A 23,729-nucleotide genomic window follows, 5' to 3' on the forward strand; every position below is an offset into this window, starting at 1 on the left:
TCATCTGTGAAACACAGATGCAGTTGGAAATAAGCCGAGGCTGAGGTTCTTCTCTACCCCTCCTGACATGAATCACTGGTTAGGCCTGATCCCCTCATTATATAAGAAATACTAGTCATATGACAGAATATTTAGAAAATGGAAATTTAAAAGACATCACCCATAATTCCACCATCCTAAAAGTGGACATAATTATATTTTTGATGTGTTTTCTTCTAATCTTTTTTTACTATGCATTAACTTTTTTTTTTTACAAAATGTAATTGTAGTAGATACCACACCATTCTGCACCCTACATTTTCCAAAGGCAACAATACATGGATTGATTAACAGAATGCTATGGGACTGGATTTTCTAAGGTAATCCATATTGAGAAAGAAACCAAGGCCAAGGATAGTCCTTGAGACCCCCAAAGTCAGAGAATGAGAGAGGGTTTTTTAAGTTTATCAAAGACTGAGAGTAGCTTTTGGTTATGTTCTATCTTTCTATGCAGCAAACACATTTTTGGTACTTTGTATTTTCCTGGGATCGATTAGTGTTGAGTCATCTTGGTGGAGCAGCATAAAGAGAAGGTAATCACGCCCAGCTATCTACGGTGTACTTGGTCTGTTTAAACAAGTCTGTGTCTTAAGAGACAGTGTGATTATGATGATGCTCTCAGAGGTTGGCGAGAGGCCACTGCGTGCTTCAGTAAATATCAAGTTCTAAAGAGATAATAACATGAGAAACCTCAGGACGGTCTCTGTATATTTATACACACACATATATTCTAGAATAGAAAGGAACTTCCCCAGAAAGGCTGTATGAAACAGGCATAACAGCCAAGCAATACCTTTTTCTTCCCTTAATTCAAAGGACCACCAGGATAAAGAATCTTCAAGGGAAGCTACAATGGGATAGGTTTGGAAATCTGCCTTATTTTTAGGGTAAAAGAAAGATACTGTAATATGAGTTAATTAGTGGCTTTGTCTCTATTTATGAGAAACAAGATGCCAATAAAAATCATATTTTCATGATAACGGAGTCACCTTTGGTGAAATCATTCCTCCCAACTCAAAGGTGGAATCTCCCCTTGTTGCCCAGCCATAAACTCTGAAATTTGTCTTCCTCATCACCTCAAAGTTCCATTGATACTGATATCTAGGGCTCTAGAGGGCTCTCTTGTTACCTTCTCAATCTCTTAGTGCTTCTCTCTTTATGGGATGTGTTTTAATGCTGTGGCTCCTCCTTACACCACTTGGCCATTCTTTAAAGTATAGATTGATGGTCTTCTATTAGGAATAAGGAGGGAAAGCATTCTATCATAGTCTTAGTGTACTGAGCTGAATTTATCCAAGAAATTCTGTTGGTTTAAATATATAAAAAATGCAATTGCATCATTAATCCCACATCCTTATTTGTCCACAGTTCATGGGCCATAGTTATTTACAAACTTTACTTAGTGCCCAACTGCTGCATGACCCCAGATGGGAAGCAAATATATAAAAAATGGAATCTGGTTGCAGAGAAACAGGTCAACATGCAATCTAAATAGTGGTGTACCTTTCACTGGGCAATCTCAAATATTTACAAAACAGTTAATGTGGAGAATCAATAAAGGATTTTCCAAAGGACTCATCATAGGATTTCTTTAATGAGAAGCTTCCTTTTTATATTCAAATTATAATTTGAGTCAACATTAAGAAAATATGTTCACCTGTTTAAGAAAGGGAAAGAGTTTATAGAATCTAACCTGATGTAAATGAGGATAAATTTCAAAGTGCTGACAAATCCCAAAGATCCCCTCTAGTAATCAAAGCAATCCTTAAAAAAAGGAAAGAAAAGAAACACCCAAAATGAGCAATTACCTTTATTTTCAAATAGGGCAATAACACATAGGTTCTAGAAAATTCCAGACAGTAAATTAATTAAAATCTCCAGGAAAATTAGTGTGAGAATTATTAAAAGATATTTATGAGCATGAGAAGCAGAGGTGGTTGATAACCTCGATGCAGTATGGGTCCATGAAGAGCAACTGGCCTCATGTTGTTCACCTTTTAATTGAAGACATAGCAATCATGCTTATAAAATTTGAGGCTGATTCAGAGCTAAGGAAGAGAGTGCTTTTTTTTTTTTTTTTTAAATGCCTTTCAGCCTCTCTTTATGGAGCAAGGATTACTCATCCCTCCAGGCTCCCTCATTTTCACAAGAAACCTTAAATTGCCCTTGATTTATTGGTCAAAGCATACACTTTTGCCACTAACCAACAAAGTGAAATATGTGCATTTAAGTTTTTTTCTGGAGAATAAAACCTTGAATTATCTACTGTCCAGATTGTATCCAATCCAAATGTAGTAACAACAACAGCAACATTTATGATGATTGCCTAAAAAATATGCATCCATTCCTCTAGACGTTACAGACATTCTAGATCTTTGGAAAAATTCAGATTGTCAAGTATCCAAATATTTATTTAATCCTTTATTAAACCAACTTCTATTGATTTCCTGCTGTGTGCCGGGCCTTGTGATAGGCACTAAGTATGGAATGTGATTGAAATAGACACAGTCCAGACATGACAATCAGGAATTGAAAATATCTCAATAATTCCAATAAGTTGAAAGATGTTTTTCTTTTTTTTTTTAGTTTGAAAGGTCAATCTGTTAAATACAGAACAGAGAACTGTCATTTAACAGCAGATTTTATGAAGACACTTAAATACCACATGACTTTAAGCACTTAGGTTGACTGTAAAACAGTATGAGGGAATGGAGATAGCCTGCTACATAACACTTAACATTGGTGTAATGGTGAGTTTCTTTCCTATCTTCCCTGACAGACTCTTCCTTGAGGGCAGGGACTACATCATATTCACCTTCATGTCTTCCATACTTACTACAATGCTGTACAAGCATTCAGCCCATGCTGAATTAATGATTGAGTAAATATAGATTGAAAAAATCAGACCTCCCCTATCTTAGACTGGATCAGCAAAAATACAATGTCCTGAATGCAAGAGGTATGCATAATTTGTACCATATACTACTGTGCTTGGCAATGGCTAGAGTTCTAAGTTTAGGGGAAGAGCCATATTCTTTAAGAGACACTAACAGACTGGACCAGATCCAAGAGATAGCAATAGACTGTCTGAAGTTGTGTGTGGTTTGATGTAAAGGAATGTTTAGCCGACAAAAAAAAAAAAAAAAGGACTCTTATAAGGAACAGTTTGGCTTTCTACAAACATCTCAAGGACAAGCATATGGAAGAAGGAATAGACTTGTCCTATTTAATTCCAAATGGCAGAATTAGAGTCCGTGGATTAAAATAAAAAATTATAAGGAAAAAGTTTCTTAAACAGTTTGCAGTCCTCAGTGAGATATAATAATTCATTTATGTGGGTAGAGTATTACTTAATTGATCTGTATAGTAGTGGAGTGGTTGGGTTAGAAGATGTTTAATATCCTTTCCAAGTCCAAGATGTAAAAACTTTATGCCAATAGGAGTTATAGTGAATAAGTGGATTCCATATTAGCATGTAACAAACTAATCTAATTAATGGGTCATATAACGACTATTTACAGGTATTAACATGACTGTTAATACTAAATATTTTTGCATTAGTCATGAAAATATTTCTGAAAGCAATAGGTTTTGACAGGGTGAAAGAAGAGGAAATCACACAGTTCCAGATCTTTGAAACAACTTAACAAAATGAAAGAATTTTGGTTTGGCTGGAATGATGGGTGTAGGCAATGAGCCCAGCACAAGTCAGACCAGATCGCTTGCCATATGAACTGGGGCTGACAGTTGGGTCCCCAGGGGATGGCATGAGGGCAGTGCATGTGCTCTTGGAGACCCACAGAAGCAAAGTTAACCGAAGACAGTAGGAAGGGCTGAGACAAAATAAAGCAAATCTATTATTACCCACAAGTCCAGTAGCAGGAGCTGGCCTCGAACTGGTCTAGAGCTGGTAAGCTGAATCAGAAGAGAATCCACTCTGAAACTTTTCATGGAGGGTCCTGGTCATGGCTACAAATGTTAGTGGCTTGACTGCATTGGTCATTGGGCGTGTGATGCGTGCATACTGGGAAGGCTTATTGGCACAAAGTTGGGCACATAATCCACAAATCAATTGGTGGAAATCCTCAAAGTGAGCTTCAGAACCTGCAGGAAGGCTTTGCCATTAACCCACAACTTTTAGATTCAAGTAATTTCAGAAGCAGCCCTCCAAATCAGTTCTGCCTTTTCCCTCCTACCACTTAGATCTCAAACATTTTTTTCCTGCTTGGCAGAACTACCTTGGCTCCCTCTGAACAGGCTGACAAGGAGGCTGGAATGTGTGTGAAGGAGTCGAAGGAGCAGTAGACAGATGAAAGCACTGGGAGCCATTCTTGGCTTCTGTAACGTGCACCTAGCTTTCTTCTGCATATACACAAGATTCCACTGAGCGCTACTCCGAGATCATCTAGCAAAAGACTTGATAGCAAATGTTTTGTTTAGAGGTCAGATTTCAGAGTTTTGACTGTATTTGGAGTGTTTTCATTGGGAAGAATTTCCCTGGGAAAGGTAAGACAATATGCAGAATTAGCCGTAAGGATGAACAGAAAGCAGAGGACAAACAGCTTACCCTGCAAAAGGAGTTGTTAAACAAAAAGACAGTCAAGCTGCTTTTGCACTTTAAGATTGGGGTGGGAGTGAGTGGGTCTCCACTTCTGAGCCTTGGGTTGCTTCTAAGAGGGTCCATGGTTCTCACTGGTTAATTAAAGGCTCTGGGCTGTGTAGCTTGCTCTCCAGACACCTACACCTCAACCACTACAAGAATTTAGCCATCCCATGCTATGCAGTTGACCTTTGAACAACACAGGGGTTAGGAGCACCTACCCGCATGCAGTCTACATATAACTTGGCTCCCCGAAAACTTAACTACTAATAGCCTGTTTGACCAGAAGCTTTACCAGTAATATAAACAGTCGATTAACACATATTTTGTATGTTGTATGTGTTATATATTGTATTCTTACAATAATACCTAATATTTTCATAATTTTTTTCACTATTTCTAGGCTATGTGGTTTGTCTGCAATTTTTTTCAAATTGTTGCAAGTCTCCAAAAATGTTTCATATATATTTATTGAAAAATATCTGCATGGAAGCAGATCCCCACAAATAAATCTGTGGTATCTAAGGGTCCACTGTATTTTCATTTAGGCATTCATTATCACATGCACTAATTAAACAGGATTAAGACAATTTTCAATATGCCCTACGAAAATCCTTTCCCCTGTCCAGTTTCCCCAGCACATTCTCAGTGCCACAGTTTGTGTGATAGTGGAAAGAGTTCAAATATCATCAGACCGGAGATAGAGAGTGTCTCCACACTTGGTTGCTATATGACCTAGGACATCTCTTCACCTCTGGGAGTCTTAATTTCCTGTTCTATAAAATAGGATACCACAGGGGTTTGCTGTGGACATTAATTAAAGATGTGACTGGCACATAGAAGGTGTTCAACACTGTCAGTCCCTCCCACCTCTCCCTTCCTTGTTTTTTTTTTTTTTTAAGTATTTTTAAGATTTATTTATTTGAGAGAAAGAGGGAGAGAGAGAGAGGAGAGGGAGAGGGAGAACCCCAAGCAGGCTCCACTCTGAGCACAGAGCCAAATGTGGAACTCGATTCCATGACCCTGAGATCATGACCTGAACTGAAATTGAGTTGGATGCGTGCCCCTTCCCCTTCTCTGTTAATTGCTCTCTTTGGGTCCCAATATTCATCTGTTTATCCCACCCCTGAAATAATATGAGTGAGGATAGCTCTTGACCAAAGTAGGAAAGAGGAAAAGAAGTGAAAACTAAAAGCTAGTGCCATCCATTTTCTTCATTTTTAAAGGAATTGGAAAGGAAGGAATCCAGCATCAGTCTTGAAAGATACACTTGGGTTTTCAGCACTTTCTCCCTCTCTCTGATTTCTTTGGTGCTCACTCACTCACCAGTGAAAATGAAGAGTTCTCTCAACTAGATGCATGGAGGACCTTATCAGTCCAGGAAAGATAATCAGCAGTTTCTCGCTTCTACATTGACAACAAACAGAACAGAACTGCCTACCCAGTGGTTATTATTTGATCACTAGGACCAAATAATGAAAAAACATTCATTAAAAAGGCATGGGTTTCATAGCAATACATTAGCATAAAACAAGGCATTAAGGGTGCCAGTAAGGAAGCAGTGTTACTTATCTTCTTTAAATATGGTATTTTGGACATTTGAAATGGCAAAAACATGGGGAGCAGTTGCATGGATTTATAGCTACTACTTGAAAACTTAGAGACAGAAATGCTGCTACATAATCCTTCATAGATCCGCTTATTAAAATGTACACTGATTTTTAGAAAAATTAAGCCCTATTCTAAATTGTCTTTCTTTTAATCAGGGAATAGAAATTTCCCTTTTTTCCGTAACTTACATTTAACTCTTATTCTTCTTTGCCAATGTCCTATGAAATACTATGCTTCCTTTGTTGCATCTCTTTATGTATATATCAAAGGATAATCTTTACCTATATGTCAAAGGATACATAGTCATTGACGTTTTCAGAACAAAACACCTCAGGACTTTCAATGCAGAAGGAAGGCACTGTGATTTTTTTTTTTTTAATACTAAACTGGCCATGATACACTGCAGTACTTCTCAGAATCATTCCATTTATTTTTAAAATGTAGCCAAGTCGCTAATGAACTACCAGATTGGCATTGGGAATGGCAAATCTTTAAGTGTTATTCACAGCTATAAAACAACGAGATATTATTTCCTGCCTTTTTCCTTCCATTTGCTTGGCTTTTGGAACATAGCCCAAGTTCCTCCTAAGTTCCATGGTCTTCTTTCTCTCTCCATCCTCCTTCCATGCTCTCCCAGTGGAAAAGTGGGAAGTGCCAGGTGTCTGGCTTGAACACGTTTGTGTAACAGCAGGGATGTCCCTAATGTTGGACTATCAGAACAAAAGCACGTGCACAAAGTACCTGACACTAGCATCTCCATCAGATGGCAACCAGTGCTGGATCTGAGCGTGGAACGAGCCCTACAGGCATCTAATGTTGAAGTGTAGTGCTAACCCCGTGCTGTTGGTATACCAGAATCACTAGACCTTAGATCCCTGTCACCTTCCACAGAAGATGCCTTGGAACAGCAAAACTCTGACCAAACCCTAAATAAGAATGGAAAGAGAACAATACAATCCAGTGAGATCTTTCCTTTTCTACTGTGATGCTATGGAGAATCTAACACTTGGCCACTCCTACATAGTTATCAGGACGGGCTCACAACTGCCATGAGAGAGAGTGTGTTCTGCTGCAGGCTCTGTTCATTTACGGAGTAGGATAGTTATGCGAGATGAGCTGCCAGTCAGAATCCGGCCAGCAGAAGTTCCCGCAGGGAAAGCTTAGGGCTGACCACTGCTAGCCACAGTAACGAGAGTTGGGGTCCTAGTTTATGTCCCATTAAACCTTTAATTGAGAGTTTTTTCATCATGAGGACTATAAATCGCAGGCCAAGCTATGTTTCAGTTTAAGTGAGCCGAATGTCAGAACAGCTTGGCCATATGTTTCTTTTTCAAAGAACTTTATTCATTTAGCCCCAGGCTCAGAATTCAATAATGTTTTCTATGGACTTTTTCTCTTCACATCAAATAATATTAAAGAGGAAAAATACGGGGGGAATTCTAATTATTCCCATATGAATACTCGGATAGGGCCAAATTGAATTATTCACAGTTTCCTTAAACACACATTCTGGCTCCTGATCTCCGCACGTGTGGGCAGAGACCCTCCTGCAAAGCCCTCCTCTGCCTCTGCTTGTCAGAATCCCACCCATTTTTTTTTTTTAAGCCCACTGGAATGTCTTCTCCTTATGTCCTGCTGTGATCACCAGAGTCAAAAATAACATTGCTTCCCCAACATTGTCTTCGTGTTTTTTTTGAGACACCTTTTACCTAAGGTTTATGAAAGCCTTAAGCTTTTGTATAACTTCAGCTTGGCGACAGTACCTTTGCGTAAACCCGAATCTTTACAATAATTCCTAGCAGTGTCTTAAATGGGATAGGTACTTCATAACTTTTTTGCTTCTTGGTGATTAAAAATGGGGGAAGTAGAAAAATTACAGGGCAGCACATACTTCACAATATGCTTGCTTATGCCCTTTGCCTCTCCCAGTCACCTCTAAGAGCTCTCGGCTTCCCCACTGCAGGTCAGGAATCTGTAGTGTTTTTACTCCGGGTGTTAAAGCACTTGAAAGTTTATTTTTCCCTGGAAGAGCTTTATTTGATTCATTTCTTTGTAATGCAGGGTGGTAACATACTCAGCTGTTTATGCTTATTTGAAGTCGGTTTTCATTTAAGACGTTTATCACCCCCATTTTTTTTACCTGGCGGCGGCTGCCTGCGAAAAAGCAAATGTGCTCTAACTTTTACAGCCGAAAAGGCCATCTGTGGCCAGGGCCTATTTTTCTTCTAGTGCCTTTTCTTTTACCCTTCTCTTTTTAACTCTTCAGGGAGTGCTGCTTCTCGGCGCTTAGTCCGCTCGGGGCGCGGCAAACGCTCGCATTTGCCTTCGGCACCGCGGGGCACCTCAGCCGCTGGAACCGCCGGGCTTCGGGCTGGGGCCGACTGTGTCCGGTCCCCTTCTCCTCGCTTCCTCGGATTGGCTGCCCGAGGTCACGTGAAGGCCGGGGGGTTGGCATTCTGAGTTGTGGCTTTTGGCACTCCTTTCCCTTTTTAAAAATCGCCTGGTCTGTGGAGCTCCGCTGGGCTTGGTGCCTTCTCTTTGACTGCGACTGGAGACAGACGGCCACAGCCACAGGGCAGACTGAGGTGGCCGAGATGTTCAGTCAGGGCCCCAGGACCCCAGCTTCAGGCTGCTACTATCTGAATTCCATGACACCCGAGGGCCAGGAGATGTACTTGCGATTTGATCAGACTGCGAGACGCTCTCCTTACAGGATGAGCCGGATTCTAGCGCGCCATCAGCTAGTGGCTAAAATTCAACAAGGTGAGTGGCCGGGAGTGGCAGGCTGTTGCGAATTTTGATTTGTGGCTCTATTTCGGGCTAACCCAGTTTGGGTTTTTTTTTTTACATTGTTGTTTTCCCTTTACACTACATTGGATTTCTATGCCACGCTGCATGTAACTTTTAGAAATAACTTCAGGCAGCAGTTTTAAGCAAACAGTGACAGCACCTAGCTGCCACATAACTCAACATGAAGTGCACAGAAAACTTCACGGCAGCTGGGACGGTGTATCATCTATTTCCAAAATTTGTGTGTGCCGACGCAATAAACCAGACAGGTTTACTCAGTGTGTATTTTAGGAACTTTTCAGCAGGTTGTTCACAATCTGTCACATCTAAAACTTGGACATTTGTTTATTTAATTGGGGGGCGGGAGGGGACTGACTTGTACCCTGCCCAGATTCTTTAAACACTCTCAGTGACAAGGGAAAGTTGGAATTCTGTTCTTAGGGCCACTGGGCTGACAACCAGAATCACATCCTCTATATGTATATTTATGCCAGTAGTTGCCTCTGATTTGTTGATATTGTTTTTCTGGTAAAGGATAAAGGTGTCTGTTAAGTTCAAAACAAAGCTTGTGGCCTGTGCTTAGAAGTAACCAGCTTCCTGAGGCAGAAAGAAGAGGATATTGATTACAAGCTGCTAGATGTTCCTTTTTATTCTCTGCAAAAAAAAAAAAAAAAAAAATTTAAGTAAAAGTAAAGTAGATCAACAGTCTGGACATCACTAAAACTGGTCATTCTCCAACAATAGTTAAAACATGCTCCTTGTCTTAGAGTAGGTCTGTAGAAGCTCAAAAATGAACATTCCCAGGAAGCCCCTCAGTGGTGCTCATTTAAAAGACAAGCACATAATACCCACATGATCACAATAAGTTTACAAAGTTTATGACCAAGCCCTCCTGGACTGAAACAAAAAAAATAACTGAATTATTATATTGGTGATACAAAATTTACCAGCAATTTCTAGAGCCATTATACAAATACAATTTCCACTTCAATAAATGAATTTAGGATTATATTGAATTTTAGAAGGGAAGTTGGGGTTTGTAATCATGAAAATCTTATTATAATGTTTCCAAAAGGAACAATATGTATTCTCGCGAGTAGCGGTTGATGAGATTGTTTCCTTGGAAATTAGGATTTGTTTGTAAAGGTTCAGGAACTGGTTATGTGTGAAGGATACTGGTCCTACATACCAGTCTGATTTCAGGAAGGATATTATGTCATTCCATAAACTCTGTGTGCAGGTCTTGATTGAATAGAAACAAAAGTAATTATTTCCCTGTGGCTTGATTTAAAAATACATTCGGCTTAGAGTAAAAACCAGCTTCATTTTAGCTCTAGAGATCTCTGACAATGGTACTTTATCAGATGCCATCATCACTATGGATGTAGGGGCTTGACAAATGTTTGATGATGATTCATAATCTACACTCGGTAAATGTTCTTCAGCATGCATATCAAGTGTATCATGTTGGAAACACTGCATATAGAAATAGTTTGAAGTTGCTTTGCAGATCTCATTAAATATATTTACAATAATTTATTTCATTAAAATTCTTGATGTTCTTTTGGGATGAAAGTTGTATTCCCATTGAGGATTTGAAGTTATGAACACATGCATGATCATTGAACATATACTCTGAGTCTATGTTTCATTTGCCTAAATGGAAAATGTGAGCATTCTCACCTTTCTGTGTTGAGCAATGGGATGTCTGAAGCCAATGAATGGCTAGAAATTAAGAGTGATAATGAAGATCAGAGGGAGGCATGAAGGAATTCCAACAGTCCAGTGATTGGGAACTCGTCATTTGTTGATATTATACAGTTGTATAGTAAGCCATTATGAAAGCAGAAGCAAAACGATTTTATTGGGTTTACTATATTATTAGATCGCTTCACTGTAATGGTAGAGAGTATGGATTGAGCCTTTATAATGTCTCAAGCACTGCTCTGAGAGCCTTATATATATATTTCAATTTATTTTACCCTCAAAAAAAAAAAAAAAAAAGATCCCGGGAGTACGAACTATTATTATACCCATTTTAAAGGTAAGAAAACAGAGGCACATAGAGGTCAAGTAACCTCTCTCAGGTTACATAGTAGGAGCTGGTATTTGAATATAACTCTGAAGCCCATGCTTTTTGATACACTAAACTGTTTTTGATTTTTGAGTGTTAAAATATTGGACCTGTGGTTGATTTTAGAGTCTGTAATATACCAAAGACATTTCAGTCTTTTCTACTCAGGATGCCGCAATGAGCCATTTGACAGAATCAGAATTGGTCACTCATAATGAGATTTCCAGTCAGGTTTTATTTCGCTGATAGAAGCAAAGTGCTGTGTGTTTTACCTTTCTTGAACAGTTAGTGTCCAATAGTGCATGATGTCAAGTTATTTTACTAATCATCCAATTAAAGCTTACCCGTGCATATTAAATTAATAACACCATTATTTTTTGTAGTTCACATATCAGTATCGAAATGACAGCAACATCGGCAAAATTGTTTTCCTTACTCTACTGTTGATCTTTCAAGGAAAATTTAGCATAGTATTAATATAATTTGGGGCATTATTACTTATGATCATAATCTCTCCTGGCTGTTGGGAACAGTGCAAACAAGAGTAAGTTGCTCCCCACTGACCTCATTACAGTGAGCTAATCATTGAATGGCATGGACATGATTCAACGGCAGATACATTCAGGGGAAGGAAAAACAAAGAGGAGAAATAAAGGAATCTTTGATGATGCATAGGATCAGAATTAGTTGCTCAAACCCAGGATGAATCTGAACTTGCTCATCTTATGGAATGCTCCAAAATAACATGCATCATTTCTCTAGCCTTCTTTATAGTTCTGGAGTTTTGGGTCCCTTTAAAAGAGAACTTTAAGATGGTGTGTTGTTTTGCAAAGTGCAAGTTTATCATAAGTCATACTGCCCATAATCCCTACCCCAAAATCTTGCTGAATCAATGGGGAAATTGTATGGAGAGAGAATGGAAATAATAATGGTCTTTATGTCCCTTACTAGCAGGCACTTGGGAATGGACAAGAGGGAGGCTGCTGGGGAGGTGAAAGAAGAGCATGTTAGGCCACAGGAAAGGAGAATTGGGATCTCATGGCACTATTTGATGGCTATGATGTATTGCCGATGTGTGCACTGTGCGGAAAACCTATCGACTCACACACATGCTATTCGGAAGATCCAAATCTAAGAAAATACATAAATGTGATTATTTGCTTTGTGAAAGAATTCATCTTGCTATTAAACTATTTTTTAAAATTATTTTAAATGCTTAAAATGGCATGATATGGACACCATTGCAGTCAAGTTCACCGAACCAGAAAAAAAGGAGACCAGGATGCAGGCTCTTACTTAGACACTCTCATTCTTTTACTACTGTGGCAAATTTCAGAACCTCACTGGGCCTTCGCTTCTTGATGAGAAAATAAAATGGTCAGTCTGTGATTTCTCAGGTTTCTTCGTGGTCCTCAAGTCCAGAGTGGTTAAGTTGTGGTTGAGTCAGTAACTCCTTGAACAAGAGTGTGCAAAGCGGGGAAACTTAAACCTAAAATAACAGAAGCTGAAAAGGAAACAGAGCAGCTTTCTAATGTGGAATAAATCAGTGGCTTATAATTTTTCTACAAATGGTCAAGGAAATGATAAAGCGGAAATCAGATTTTAGTTCTACAGCTGTCACTAATTAATTGTGTGATCTGGGGCAAGTCACAACTTCTCTGGGCATTCTTTCCTTCTTCTATAACATAAAGGGTTTGGATTAAATAAACGTGAAGTTCCCATCATCTCCAAAATTCTAGGATTCAGGAGAACAGGTGTTCTTTTAAGGAAGAGAGACAATTCTTATTTACATTTTTCTTATTATGTCATTCATATCTACTCGGACATGTTTCTTTGATACCTGTTTAATGCTCTCGTTATCAATTTAATAGGAACGTTAGGATGTCCAGTCTTGTGGACTATTTAAATGTCCTTATAACCCATAATTATAAAGCAACCTGTAAAAACCTTTCTTTCTCCGGAGTCCAGGCCTGTGAAATGGAGTTATTGCAGTACCCAGCCTATTGCAATGACTGTAAGGATCAGAGCATGTCCGTCCGTCCGTGTGTGTGTGTGTGTGTGTCCCGGCTCTCACAAAAAAAGACCTCTTCTCTTGATAGAAAATACAGAATGTAGAAAATTTTTTACAACTAGAAGAATTAGTGAAAGTTGGATTTGCATTTTCATTGACTTTTTATCTGAGACTCTTTTTTATTTTTTTATTTTATTTTATTTTTTTTTAAGATTTTATTTATTTGACAGAGAGAGACACAGCAAGAGACAGAACACAAGCAGGGGGAGTGGGAGAGGGGGAAGCGGGCTTCCCGCCAAGCAGGGAGCCCGATGCGGGGCTCGATCCCAGGACCCTGAGATCATGACCTGAGCTGAAGGCAGACGCTTAACGGCTGAGCCACCCAGGCGCCCCTATCTGAGACTCTTTTTAAAGATCGCACCTGAGCTGAACTTAACTAGAGTGGAATAAACTGCCTTCCTTATGTTCCCAGGGAATGGAACTGGGCCATTAGTGATGTTCTGGCTTTCTCATTACTCCATCAGGTCAAGTGGCATCTTGGGAATTTGCCTGACCTAAGTGGTGGCCTTGCTTATCCTGGTGGGTGAGCCCCCCACCAACTGGAGAGTGTCCACGGAAATTAAACAATCATTTATTCTTTGGGAATTGCCCTTTCTCTGTGTTCAGTACTTTCTTACCCAACTACTTTCAGAAACGGAGGGTGGATAAACTGGCAGAAAGACAGATGGAACACGAAAACAGGGTGAGAATACATCAGTCACATATTGCTCAAGTTCTTTCTTAAAAAAAGTGGCAACTGTCAGAAATTCACATTTCGTGAATCAGAGCCTCTTTCTGTTCCATACTGGTGACTGATGGGCCTGTCCACAAAGGATACTGTGTAATCGAAAGTTACAGGAAAATCTGTTCAGTGAATTAAGTTAATGAACTGTGAGTAACATTTTTGAAGTTATCACATATGAAAATATTAAAAATGTGAGCAGTTCAGAAATAAGTACTGGAGGGAAATTAGCAAAGAGCGACATGCTTGTACACACGTAAAAGTTGAGAGTTTAACTTTAACCAAATTGAGACATCCAAAACTTCACGTCACAGCTTTTATTAGTTCTAATTTTATAAACACACATCCCAGATGCAGGCAGTTGCCAAATTTGGATTTTGTGATATTACTTTAAGTGAATAGAGATTCATTTTTTTCCTCCTCTTTTCCCGAGTCAGTACTTTAATTCTGTGTAAATTCTGGACCCTGGTCCACTCTTATAAAGCAAGCTTCCTCATTCTCTTAGCCACCTAATCATGGGCAGTGCTTCTGAGTCTTCTAAGTCTAAGCAACACCAGTTGATGACCCAGGCAAATTAGACAGAGACAAAATGATAAGTGGGTTCTGGTAAACCTCTATAAAAAGGTCAATAAATCAGTTGGGATTTAATGGAGGCAGGTCATTCATGAGGTTGCGCCTCATCTCTACATTTCATGAGGTATGAGAACCCACTGGCAAGTCTAAGGAAGAAGATACAAGAAGATAGGAGACCATGAATTGTATAGATGGTATTTGAATGAAGGATCATGAGAAAATCATTTTCTGTCTCCTCAGGGGCAGTCCAAATAGGATTTGGGTGTGGGTAAAGACAACATATTTTCATTTACATTCTAATGCATTACCTAAAGGATTTGAAGTAGTGGATAAAAGAATATTCAACTCAGTTAAGGTTATAAAAAGATAAATCTGATGAAGAGAAAAATATAGGTTAATTAATATGATAAAGCTAGGGAGAGATATTACATAAAAATATGAAACATAAGACACTGAATAATTACTACAAGTGATCTATAAGTTATAGCCTGAGCTTCCCGGATTTAAGCAAAGAGGTGAACATGATCAGGGGAAGATTTGTCATGTCCAAGGTAAAAGCATACCAGCATAGCTTTTCCTGGGACCTGATGTTTGGGAGGATTTTCTCCCAGGAACTTGATATAGAAGAGCAGTTTCTCATACAAATCTCATAAAGGGAACTCTACAAGATGTAGTAGATGAATTAAACATTCCTACAGTGAATTCAGTTGCAAGTTTCCCATAGCATCCCACTGTACCAGGGGCATAACAACAAATTATAATTCAATAAAAATATTTGGGCATGGGGTGAGTGGCTCAGAACAAGGAGGTTCAGGTATGCACTCTGATTCTCTGGCTTAATCTCTAAATAGTATGGAGACTATCTAGAGACAGTTTCTCAGTTGGCTTCACAGAAGACTAGTCCTGTTAGATAATCAGGGGGGAAATATTTCTGTGGTTAAGTAAGGAAATGCTATATCCTCTTTCCCTTTTTGGAAATTCACACTTATGAAAGGCTCAGAGAAATCCTGCAGAAAGTAATTTAACTTTGTTTAAACTGGTATATTTCATCATGAAACCATTTTTAACCGGACACCAGGAAGTGATATCTTATAAAACCACTTTCCCTGGGGAACACGTTTTGGAAAAACTGATTTAGGAGGGTTCAGGGCCTGGAAGACCATTCTCTTTGACTATATTCTTGCATGGACTGGGCAATAGGTAGTATGAGGTTATATTTTGGAGAGTAAATTGCAGGTACTTCTTGTTTCCAAATAAGGCTAGCTCCATATACTCTAAAAATCAACTGCGTAAAGACAGGATGGACATCTCTTTATAAAAATTAACAACCAAAAGATTTTTTTTTTATTTTTTTGATTTATTTATTCATGAAAGTGAGAGAGAGAGAGAGAGAGAGACAGAGGCAGAGGGAGAGAAGCAGGCTCCCTGCCCAGCAGGGAGCCCGATGCGGGACTCGATCCCAGGACCCGAGTCGAAGGCAGACGCTTAACCGTCTGAGCCACCCAGGCGCCCCACCAAAAGAAGATTCTAACCTGAGTAGCTTTTGCCAGGCAGAAAACCGAAGGTCTAGGTATATGGGCCGAGTAAATAATTCTAACAAGAATGCAACCAGTCTTCAAATAACTTTACAAGATAGGTTCTGGTGGGCCAAAAGGAAGAAATTAGTGCCTTTTGGCCCTAGATTTGTCTAACCCATGATAAGGCTGAAGCCCTTGGGCAAATTCCAAAGGGGTCTGCTATTATCGCAGCTAATTCAGGATATTCCATTACTTCTGGGAAGTGGAGTCCATGCCCCACAGGAAAGAAACAGGAAACTCTTCAGCAGTGTCAGATTCTCCTTGGCGATCAGTGATGTGGGATGTGGACTCTCTGAGACTCAGGCATTTCTGACTTCCTGGTCCAAACAGATCTTTGGTTACGGCAAAGTCTCTGTCGGTATGACAGAATAAAGTGAATTAATAGGTAATAGGTCATTTTAATTAGTCAAGTTTGTTTGATTTAGTTGAATAAGGCACTTACAAGTTTCTCAGGAAGCCTGCAAATATATTCTTAAGGTATTTTTCCTTGTGCTGGCAAAGAGGTGGCACATTAGCATTTGCATTATGAATGATACTTTTGGAGAGAATCCACAAAATGTAAAAAAGTTACAACAGAATGCATGGGGAATTGGCCTTGCTGTCTAGCCTGCACCCCCATGTTGTAAAGCCACCCAGGACCATAGCAATCACTATAGAACGGTGCAGTCTAGGGTAGGACAGGCACACAGATTACCATGACAATTTGTACACTATTGTTTGAAAAGACCTGAATTCTCTCTCTCTTTTAAATTTAGAATCTAAAGGAATTTAAATGGACCAATTGCAAAATAACTGAAAATTACAGAACATGCTAATGCTGTTAAAAAAAAAAAAGAAGGAAATCAATAAAAATAAATCCAAAATATCTGGCTAGATTCTCAAATGATTTCCCTCACAAGGTGTAGGAATCCTGATGATTTTGAAAGTCTGACAGAGGCAGAGCTGACTAAAATACCAATGATTTGCATTGCCTTGCCTCTTTAACACTCTGATAAAATACAAGGGCCAACAGTGTAGAGGAAAAGAGTAGAGATTGTAATGAAACTGGGCAATCACAAGTAACTAATTTACCTGTCAGTATTTTGAGCTAAAGAGGGCTTTTTTTTTTTAAAGATTTTTATTTATTTATTTGACAGAGAGAGAGACAGCGAGAGAGGGAACACAAGCAGGGGGAATGGGAGAGGGAGAAGCAGGCTTCCCGCGAAGCAGGGAGCCTGATGCGGGGCTCGATCCCAGGACCCTGGGATCATGACCTGAGCCCAAGGTAGAGGCTTAATGACTGAGCCACCCAGGCACCCCTAAAGAGGGCTTTCTCTTCTGCATTCCAAGTCTCCTCTTCCTACCTAATTTTACAAATCACACATATGAATGGCAAGAACCTTGAATTAGTACTCAGCCTCTGTAAGTGAACAGTAGCAATTCACATACCCTTGTATTCTCCAAATGACATACTGGGAAAAAGTACGGTAGTCATAAAATCATATTTTTCTCTGAGAGTTTTACTACCCCAATATTATTTATAATGTTTAAAGTTACTAAAACAAGTAAGAGAGACTCACAATTCCCATGATAATGGTATTCCAACCATTCCCCCCTAAATAAGACTAGAGTTCTTAATAGAGGAATTTAAATCTCTCCCAGATGCTTTGAAGGACACAAGACATGTCCTCCTAAATGAATTTCCCGAAATAGGGAATGAAATCCATTGCAAAGCCTTACTGTTTGGACCTTTGTAAAGGCATGTGTTGTGTATAGCAAGTTCTTAGTAAGCAAATCACCTTCATTTCAACCACTGATGTCTTTTGAGTAGGAAGGTCTGCTAACTCCCCTTCCCAGTACATCCTCACCCTCACCATTGGTACTCCATTCCACCTGCTGTTACCATCTCAGAGTTGTTGCAAAAATTAAATGCAATAATATAATTAAACACAGAGTACAGTGCCTGGTACATACTAAGTGTTCATTATAAGAAAAAAATACGTATACTAAACAAACACCCACGTACATATGGCCTTTCAAGGAACTGTATCATCAAATGAAGAATAAATTACACACTTTATACCAAGTTGACTAAGGCAGGCATACATACTGCCACGTTTTTGTGTCCCCAAAAAGCCTCAAAGGTAAAACAAACATTTTACCCCCAAAAAGTAAAACAAAGGAGTTTTTTTTGTTTGTTTGTTTTGGTTTTTTGGTGTTTTTTTTTCCTTTTATCTTAAGCTATATTGAAATCTATCGCCTTTCCCAAATGCGGTTTCCTTTATTTCATTTACTTAGTAACATCAGTTTACTAAGTAATGAATGTACTGCATTTACTTTCAGTTGCCCTGTGCTATCCTGAAATGATGGGTTTAGGCCACGTTTCAACTCCTATAGATAAACAGCAAAGCCCATTGATCCCCACCTCCTGGCAAATTAAAAGAGACCGTTCTGGACAGGAAGTGTTCTTGGCTCCCGGAACCACTCAGTAGGAAATTCTAAACCTGAGGGCCAGCAGCAGAGCTGGAGGCAGGGGGCTGTGCTCTCCCATCAGGGATAGACCAGAGTGAAAAATGCCGGGGGAGGCGACCAGTTGGGGCTGAGAGCAAGGCCCAAGACAAGCATCACCAACCAGTAGTCAAGGTAGATCTCTGTGCCTGATGGGTGAATCTGTGATGCCTGAATCCCCCTCCCAAATTGTGATTTTCTAAACCGATAAGTTAACTTTGAGATTGTTGTTAATTTTGTAGGAATTTTCCCATATTAAACGGTCTTTGTGTGGAAGAGTTAAAAGAGATGCTGTACCATGTAGATAAACTTTCTAAAAACTCAGCATCCTTTCTCAAAATAATTCAAACAAATTATTTAGGAAACTTCCATTGCCCCTTTCCTCCAGGATTTCGTTCCTTTTGATTGAGGAATAATCTTCATCATTGTTGAATTCCTCAGCTAGGAAAAACTGCATTTGAACATGATCATTAGCATTTGCTGAAATTTGTTCTTACAGGGTTGAGTGGATTAAATAAGCCTGGATTCTTTTTGCTTTATTTATGTATGGAATATATATAGTCTTAGGAAACTCCATGTAGGAGGCCCCTTCACAAAGATAGAAATATCAGTTAGCACATGCTTTATACATCATAACTTAAATGTTAATCTTAAACTTCGTAAAAGACTTGTTTGGTAGGATAAAATTATTTGATGTTTGCATCTGACATCCTGGAAACCCTGAAAAACTATTCTAATAGTAACTCCTTAGCTGGTATGGTGCAGGACGGTTTGTGGAACAATTCCAGAGGGTTCTCTTTTTGAACCCTCGTGTAAAATGGTATTATGATCTTAGATTAGCAAGCTTTGCCACCTAGGAACCTTCAGAGACCTGACGAATGTATATGCATGTTTCCCTACTTTGAGACGTTTCCAGTCTTGTTTTCCTGAGTCCCTCCTTTGGACACAGGTTTTCGCTTGGGGTCGTTGTATGGAACAGCACATTTACCTGAGTGGCTAGAGAAGCAGAGACTCACTTGATGGAATAAGGAAACTTGGCAGTGAGCAATGGGTTTGTTAAACATTAACAAGTGGGTAGAAAGAGATGGTTTCAGAGGCCAGGTTTTCCTTTTCCCTCCTCTGTTGAGAGTACAATTACTTCCTCACCTCCAGCTTACAATTCAGTTTCTAATGAAGCCTTTCCGGTCCTGGTTCACGTGACCTGTCTCCTGTCAACTTTGTCTCCTCCTCCCACCTATGGTTACTCTAGCAGTAACCCTGACCCTGGACACTGGCAGCTTGTGTTCTGTGAAGCTGACTACTTTGTTCCAGAATGCAAGAATGACGCGAAGGCTCTTTTCAGCTCATTAACTGTCAGTCATGCCTCCTGCAGGCTGCAGGAGGCCATGCAGCTGTGCCCGGGGGTCTGGGAGCCCTGCCCTTGGGCCCAGGGAGAACATTTCCACTGACTCACCCAAGTGAAAAGAAAAGTGAGAGTCTGGATTCATCACAGAGAGGCAGGTTGTCAACATAGTTTACTAACATTTCTATGCGTTTACATAAAAGATTTAGGTCTGGGGATGGTGATTGGACTTTTTATAAATTTTACAACACATATTTTAAGTTTTGAAACATTTACAACATTTTATTTTATTTCATTATTTTTATTTTTTAGAAGATTTTATTTATTTTTTGAGAGAGAGAGAGAGCACGAGCAGGAGGAAGGGCTGAGGGAGAGGGAGAAGCAGGCTCCCCACTGAGCAGGGACCCTGAGATCATGACCTGAGCCGAAGGCAGAGGCTTAACCCACTGAGCCACCCAGGCGCCCCCATTTACAACATTTAAAAAATAGCAACACTATACCTATAGCTACTCCTATTGAGGGCTCGCTATGATGTACCGGGGACTGTTTTCAACACTACATATATTGGTGTTTGATTTCATTTTCATGAAGACCCAAGACTTAAGTTTACTCCTCTGGAAAATAAATATGGCAAAGCCTAATGCTTAAGGTTTTACCATGTTTATCTTCCAGATGAGTAAACAGAGGCTTACAGAGTTAAGTAACCTTCCCAAAGTCTCCCAGCAAGTAGGTGGCAGAGGTGGGCTTTGAACTCAAGTCTGTATGACCTAGGAGCCCACATTATTCACCACTGTGCAACCCCATCACCCTCATAATTACAGGTAGTCATGGTCTACTTGGAACCAAAGAAAGTTGTTCGTTTTGGTTTTTTCCATCATTTTAGGCCTGCTTGGTCCTCTGTTCCTCACCCACCCTTCAAGTTGTTGAGGATTTCACTGTGCCTCGAAGACCAGCAACTCTGAGCGACTGTCCTATATATGAATGACCCTCCCACTGCCGTCTTGAGGACGGGCTGTTCTATATCAAGAATGCTCTGTCCAAAGTAAATGTCAAGGCAGCAGCATTCCAGCCTTTGGCAAGGAATCTAGCTTGGTTAGGTAGGAACAAGCGTAACAGGGAAAGGACAGATTCCTCCACCCCTAGGGAGAAGTCATTTTCCCTACTCCCAAACCTGCAAAATGCTGCCTTTCTTCCTAGAAAGTGCTGGAGGCGGAATGCTCATCCTCCTACAAGTTTCCTCAGGGCTCTTAGGGCCCACCTAGCTCAGTGGCCCCTGTAACCTTCACAGGGGAGCTTTGCAGACAAGATGCAAGGTGGGAGTTGGGTCAAACCCATCTTGTTCTCTGGACCCTAAATCTCAAACTCAGCAGTTATGTAGTGGAAGGAGAGCGAGTATTAAACCAGGGTCTCTATTTCTTGAGAGAAGTCCTGTATGGACATTTTTTTTTCCCCCAGATTTTGCAATTCGACCTCAGTCCCAGCCGAGGCCCGTAGAGCAGAATAGTTGCAGATGTGCTCTGCACTTGTAGCTAGAGAACAGTAGGCAGTCAGAAGAAAATATCGATGTTCTGCCAACTTCTGCTGTTTGTGAGATTTTGCCAGAAGCAAAACAGGATCAAAAATAATAAACAGACCTCCTCCCTTGCTGCATGACTGCTATTTACATAAAGAGATTGATGAACTGACAGTGCTGTGTGAATGCTCGGGGAAGGGAATTTTTTAAGGAGAAAAAATTAATTTTTTGGTGCTTGGTTGCATATGGTTTGAGGTTTTCTCAGATCACTGGGTTTCCAAAGAGACAACCCATGGCACAGATGGTGCTGTTTCTCCAGTGTAAGTGGGCTAACCCATGGAGATAAAACAACCTGACACATGAATTTCATGCAGCTATAAAACCTCTGCAGGGAAAACGAATCTTGAAGACTCAGGAACAGTGTGAGTCTCAAGTGGAATAGTGATGTTCCCAGTAGAAAGAGAAACTTGACCTATACAGTAACCTCAGGGAACCAGAAGGTGGGAGGCCTCGGTGCTCGGATGCTTCTGTCCTAATCTGGTCACCGTGAATGATTTTATTTAACTTCCTCAGTTTCTTCATCTATCAAATGAGAATCATATTAGCTCCTACTTTGAGTAATATTATTGAGGAAAAAAAGAATCGATGTAAAATCAATTCAAATGGAAGGATGCTCAGTTCTGGGATGGCTAAGCAATGTTGGGGTGCACCTGATAGGGGTCACTGGACTGGTCCGAACACAGGAGCCACACAAAGCAAGACCTAGCTCTTTATTCTCAGTTGGACACAAAGTATCACTGTGCTTGCTTCCTCTTCCTTGAATAATAATTCATGCCACTCCTCAAGGATATGGGAATAATGAACCACTCTGTGGTTTTGTCTTATTTTTAATTGGTTCTCAAATGGACAAAGTCTACTAGCTCTTAGTTTCATTTTACATTTTCTTTTTATGTATTTGATGGGCTAGGAGTGAATCTACATAATTAATTAGGGTCATTTCAAACTCTAGTTTTCCCTTTTATTTTGCTTTCCTTCTGAGGTGTCAAGAATTTTGCTTTGCATTTTTAATTAGGTAATTAATATTGTTTCAGCAGTAAGTAATTTCCCATAATCATGATCAGAATGAAACCTTTTAAAGTGAAAGGATATTGTGCTATAGACTCAGGGACTTTGACAAGTTAGAGTGTCATAAATCTTATGCTTTCAGAGTTATGAATTTCCAGTATAAATTGGGCTTCCTGCTTAAGACTAATATTTCACGTGGCTAGGTAGCCCTTTAGGCAGGATACCTTGCTGTGGCTGGCTAGCTGGAGGCCTGCAGGAGCTTGCTGTGGTCACAGCGGATTGTCTGAGTCTGAGGGGGCAGAAAGGAGCCTGATGATGTGGTGCCCAAATGATCTGATGAAGAAAAGATGAGCCCAGTGCTTTCCTGCTGCCTTGCCTGGCACAGCCTGGTCTGGAAAGGCTTAGGAAAGTAAGGTGAAAAGTGAAAGGAACACACACTTTATAAACATATCCCTTTAAAATGTTTGGGTTTTGTTTGATAACTTTGATATCAGTTTTATGTTTTGTTTTAAATGTTTGAGCTTGCTGATGATGGTGGATTCCAGGAAAAAGGGCAGTTGCTAAGCTTTGTGTGAAAATCTTTGAAAATTGTTAAGCACTCTGTACCGTTGATTAGTATTTGGAAAGGCTGTGTGTCTTAAATGGAGTGGAATTTGTAGGGGGGCGGAACGTAAGTGAAGAGAAGCAAGGAGTTTGTTTGATGGAAAAGTATCCAAGCACATGGATAGCTTGCCAAAATCTCTTACTTCAACAAAAACAGAACCCTAAGGCTCTATTGACTTCTTTCTTGCACCTGAGGGTGAGACCAGCTTCTCTCTGCCCCCACACAGATACGTGATGCTCCGAGTTTCCCTGCAGCCTTCGGCTTAGCAGAACACATTTCTTGTTTATGGCTGCTGTGTTCAATGATCAGTCATTTAAATAAATTACCATGTTCTGTGATTGATGTTAATAATTTGACATGGGAGTTATGAAGCCTTCAGATCCTTGATTTATCAGAGAAGGAATCTTTCAGACATATTTTTCTTTAGCTCTGGGAGGCTGTGCTTTTTCTGAAACTTGTATATGCAGTGTGCATTGTACTTTGTAGAAGCAATGTGCATTGTAGTTTGTAGATGCAATGTGCATTGTAGTTTGTAGAAGCGGTGTGCATTGTAGTTTGTAGATGCGGTGTGCATTGTAGTTTGTAGATGCGGTGTGCATTGTAGTTTGTAGATGCGGTGTGCATTGTAGTTTGTAGATGCGGTGTGCATTGTAGTTTGTAGA

General features: G+C 39.9%; 1 protein-coding gene across 1 annotated transcript in view; it reads left to right on the plus strand.

Annotated features, from left to right (window-relative positions):
- Positions 1 to 5,644: 5,644 nt before the first annotated feature.
- Positions 5,645 to 23,729, plus strand: part of STARD13 (StAR related lipid transfer domain containing 13) — a 187,225-nt gene continuing 169,140 nt past the window's right edge. Inside the window, exon 1 of the mRNA XM_035002914.1 lies at positions 5,645 to 9,013. Within this exon, the coding sequence (XP_034858805.1) occupies positions 8,845 to 9,013 (169 nt within the window). The 5' untranslated portion in view covers positions 5,645 to 8,844. The remainder of the gene's footprint in view (positions 9,014 to 23,729) is intronic.

The sequence above is a fragment of the Mirounga leonina genome, unplaced genomic scaffold (genome assembly GCF_011800145.1).
Source record: "Mirounga leonina isolate KUSES-001 unplaced genomic scaffold, KU_Mleo_1.0 Mir_127, whole genome shotgun sequence".
Classification (NCBI taxonomy): domain Eukaryota; kingdom Metazoa; phylum Chordata; class Mammalia; order Carnivora; family Phocidae; genus Mirounga; species Mirounga leonina.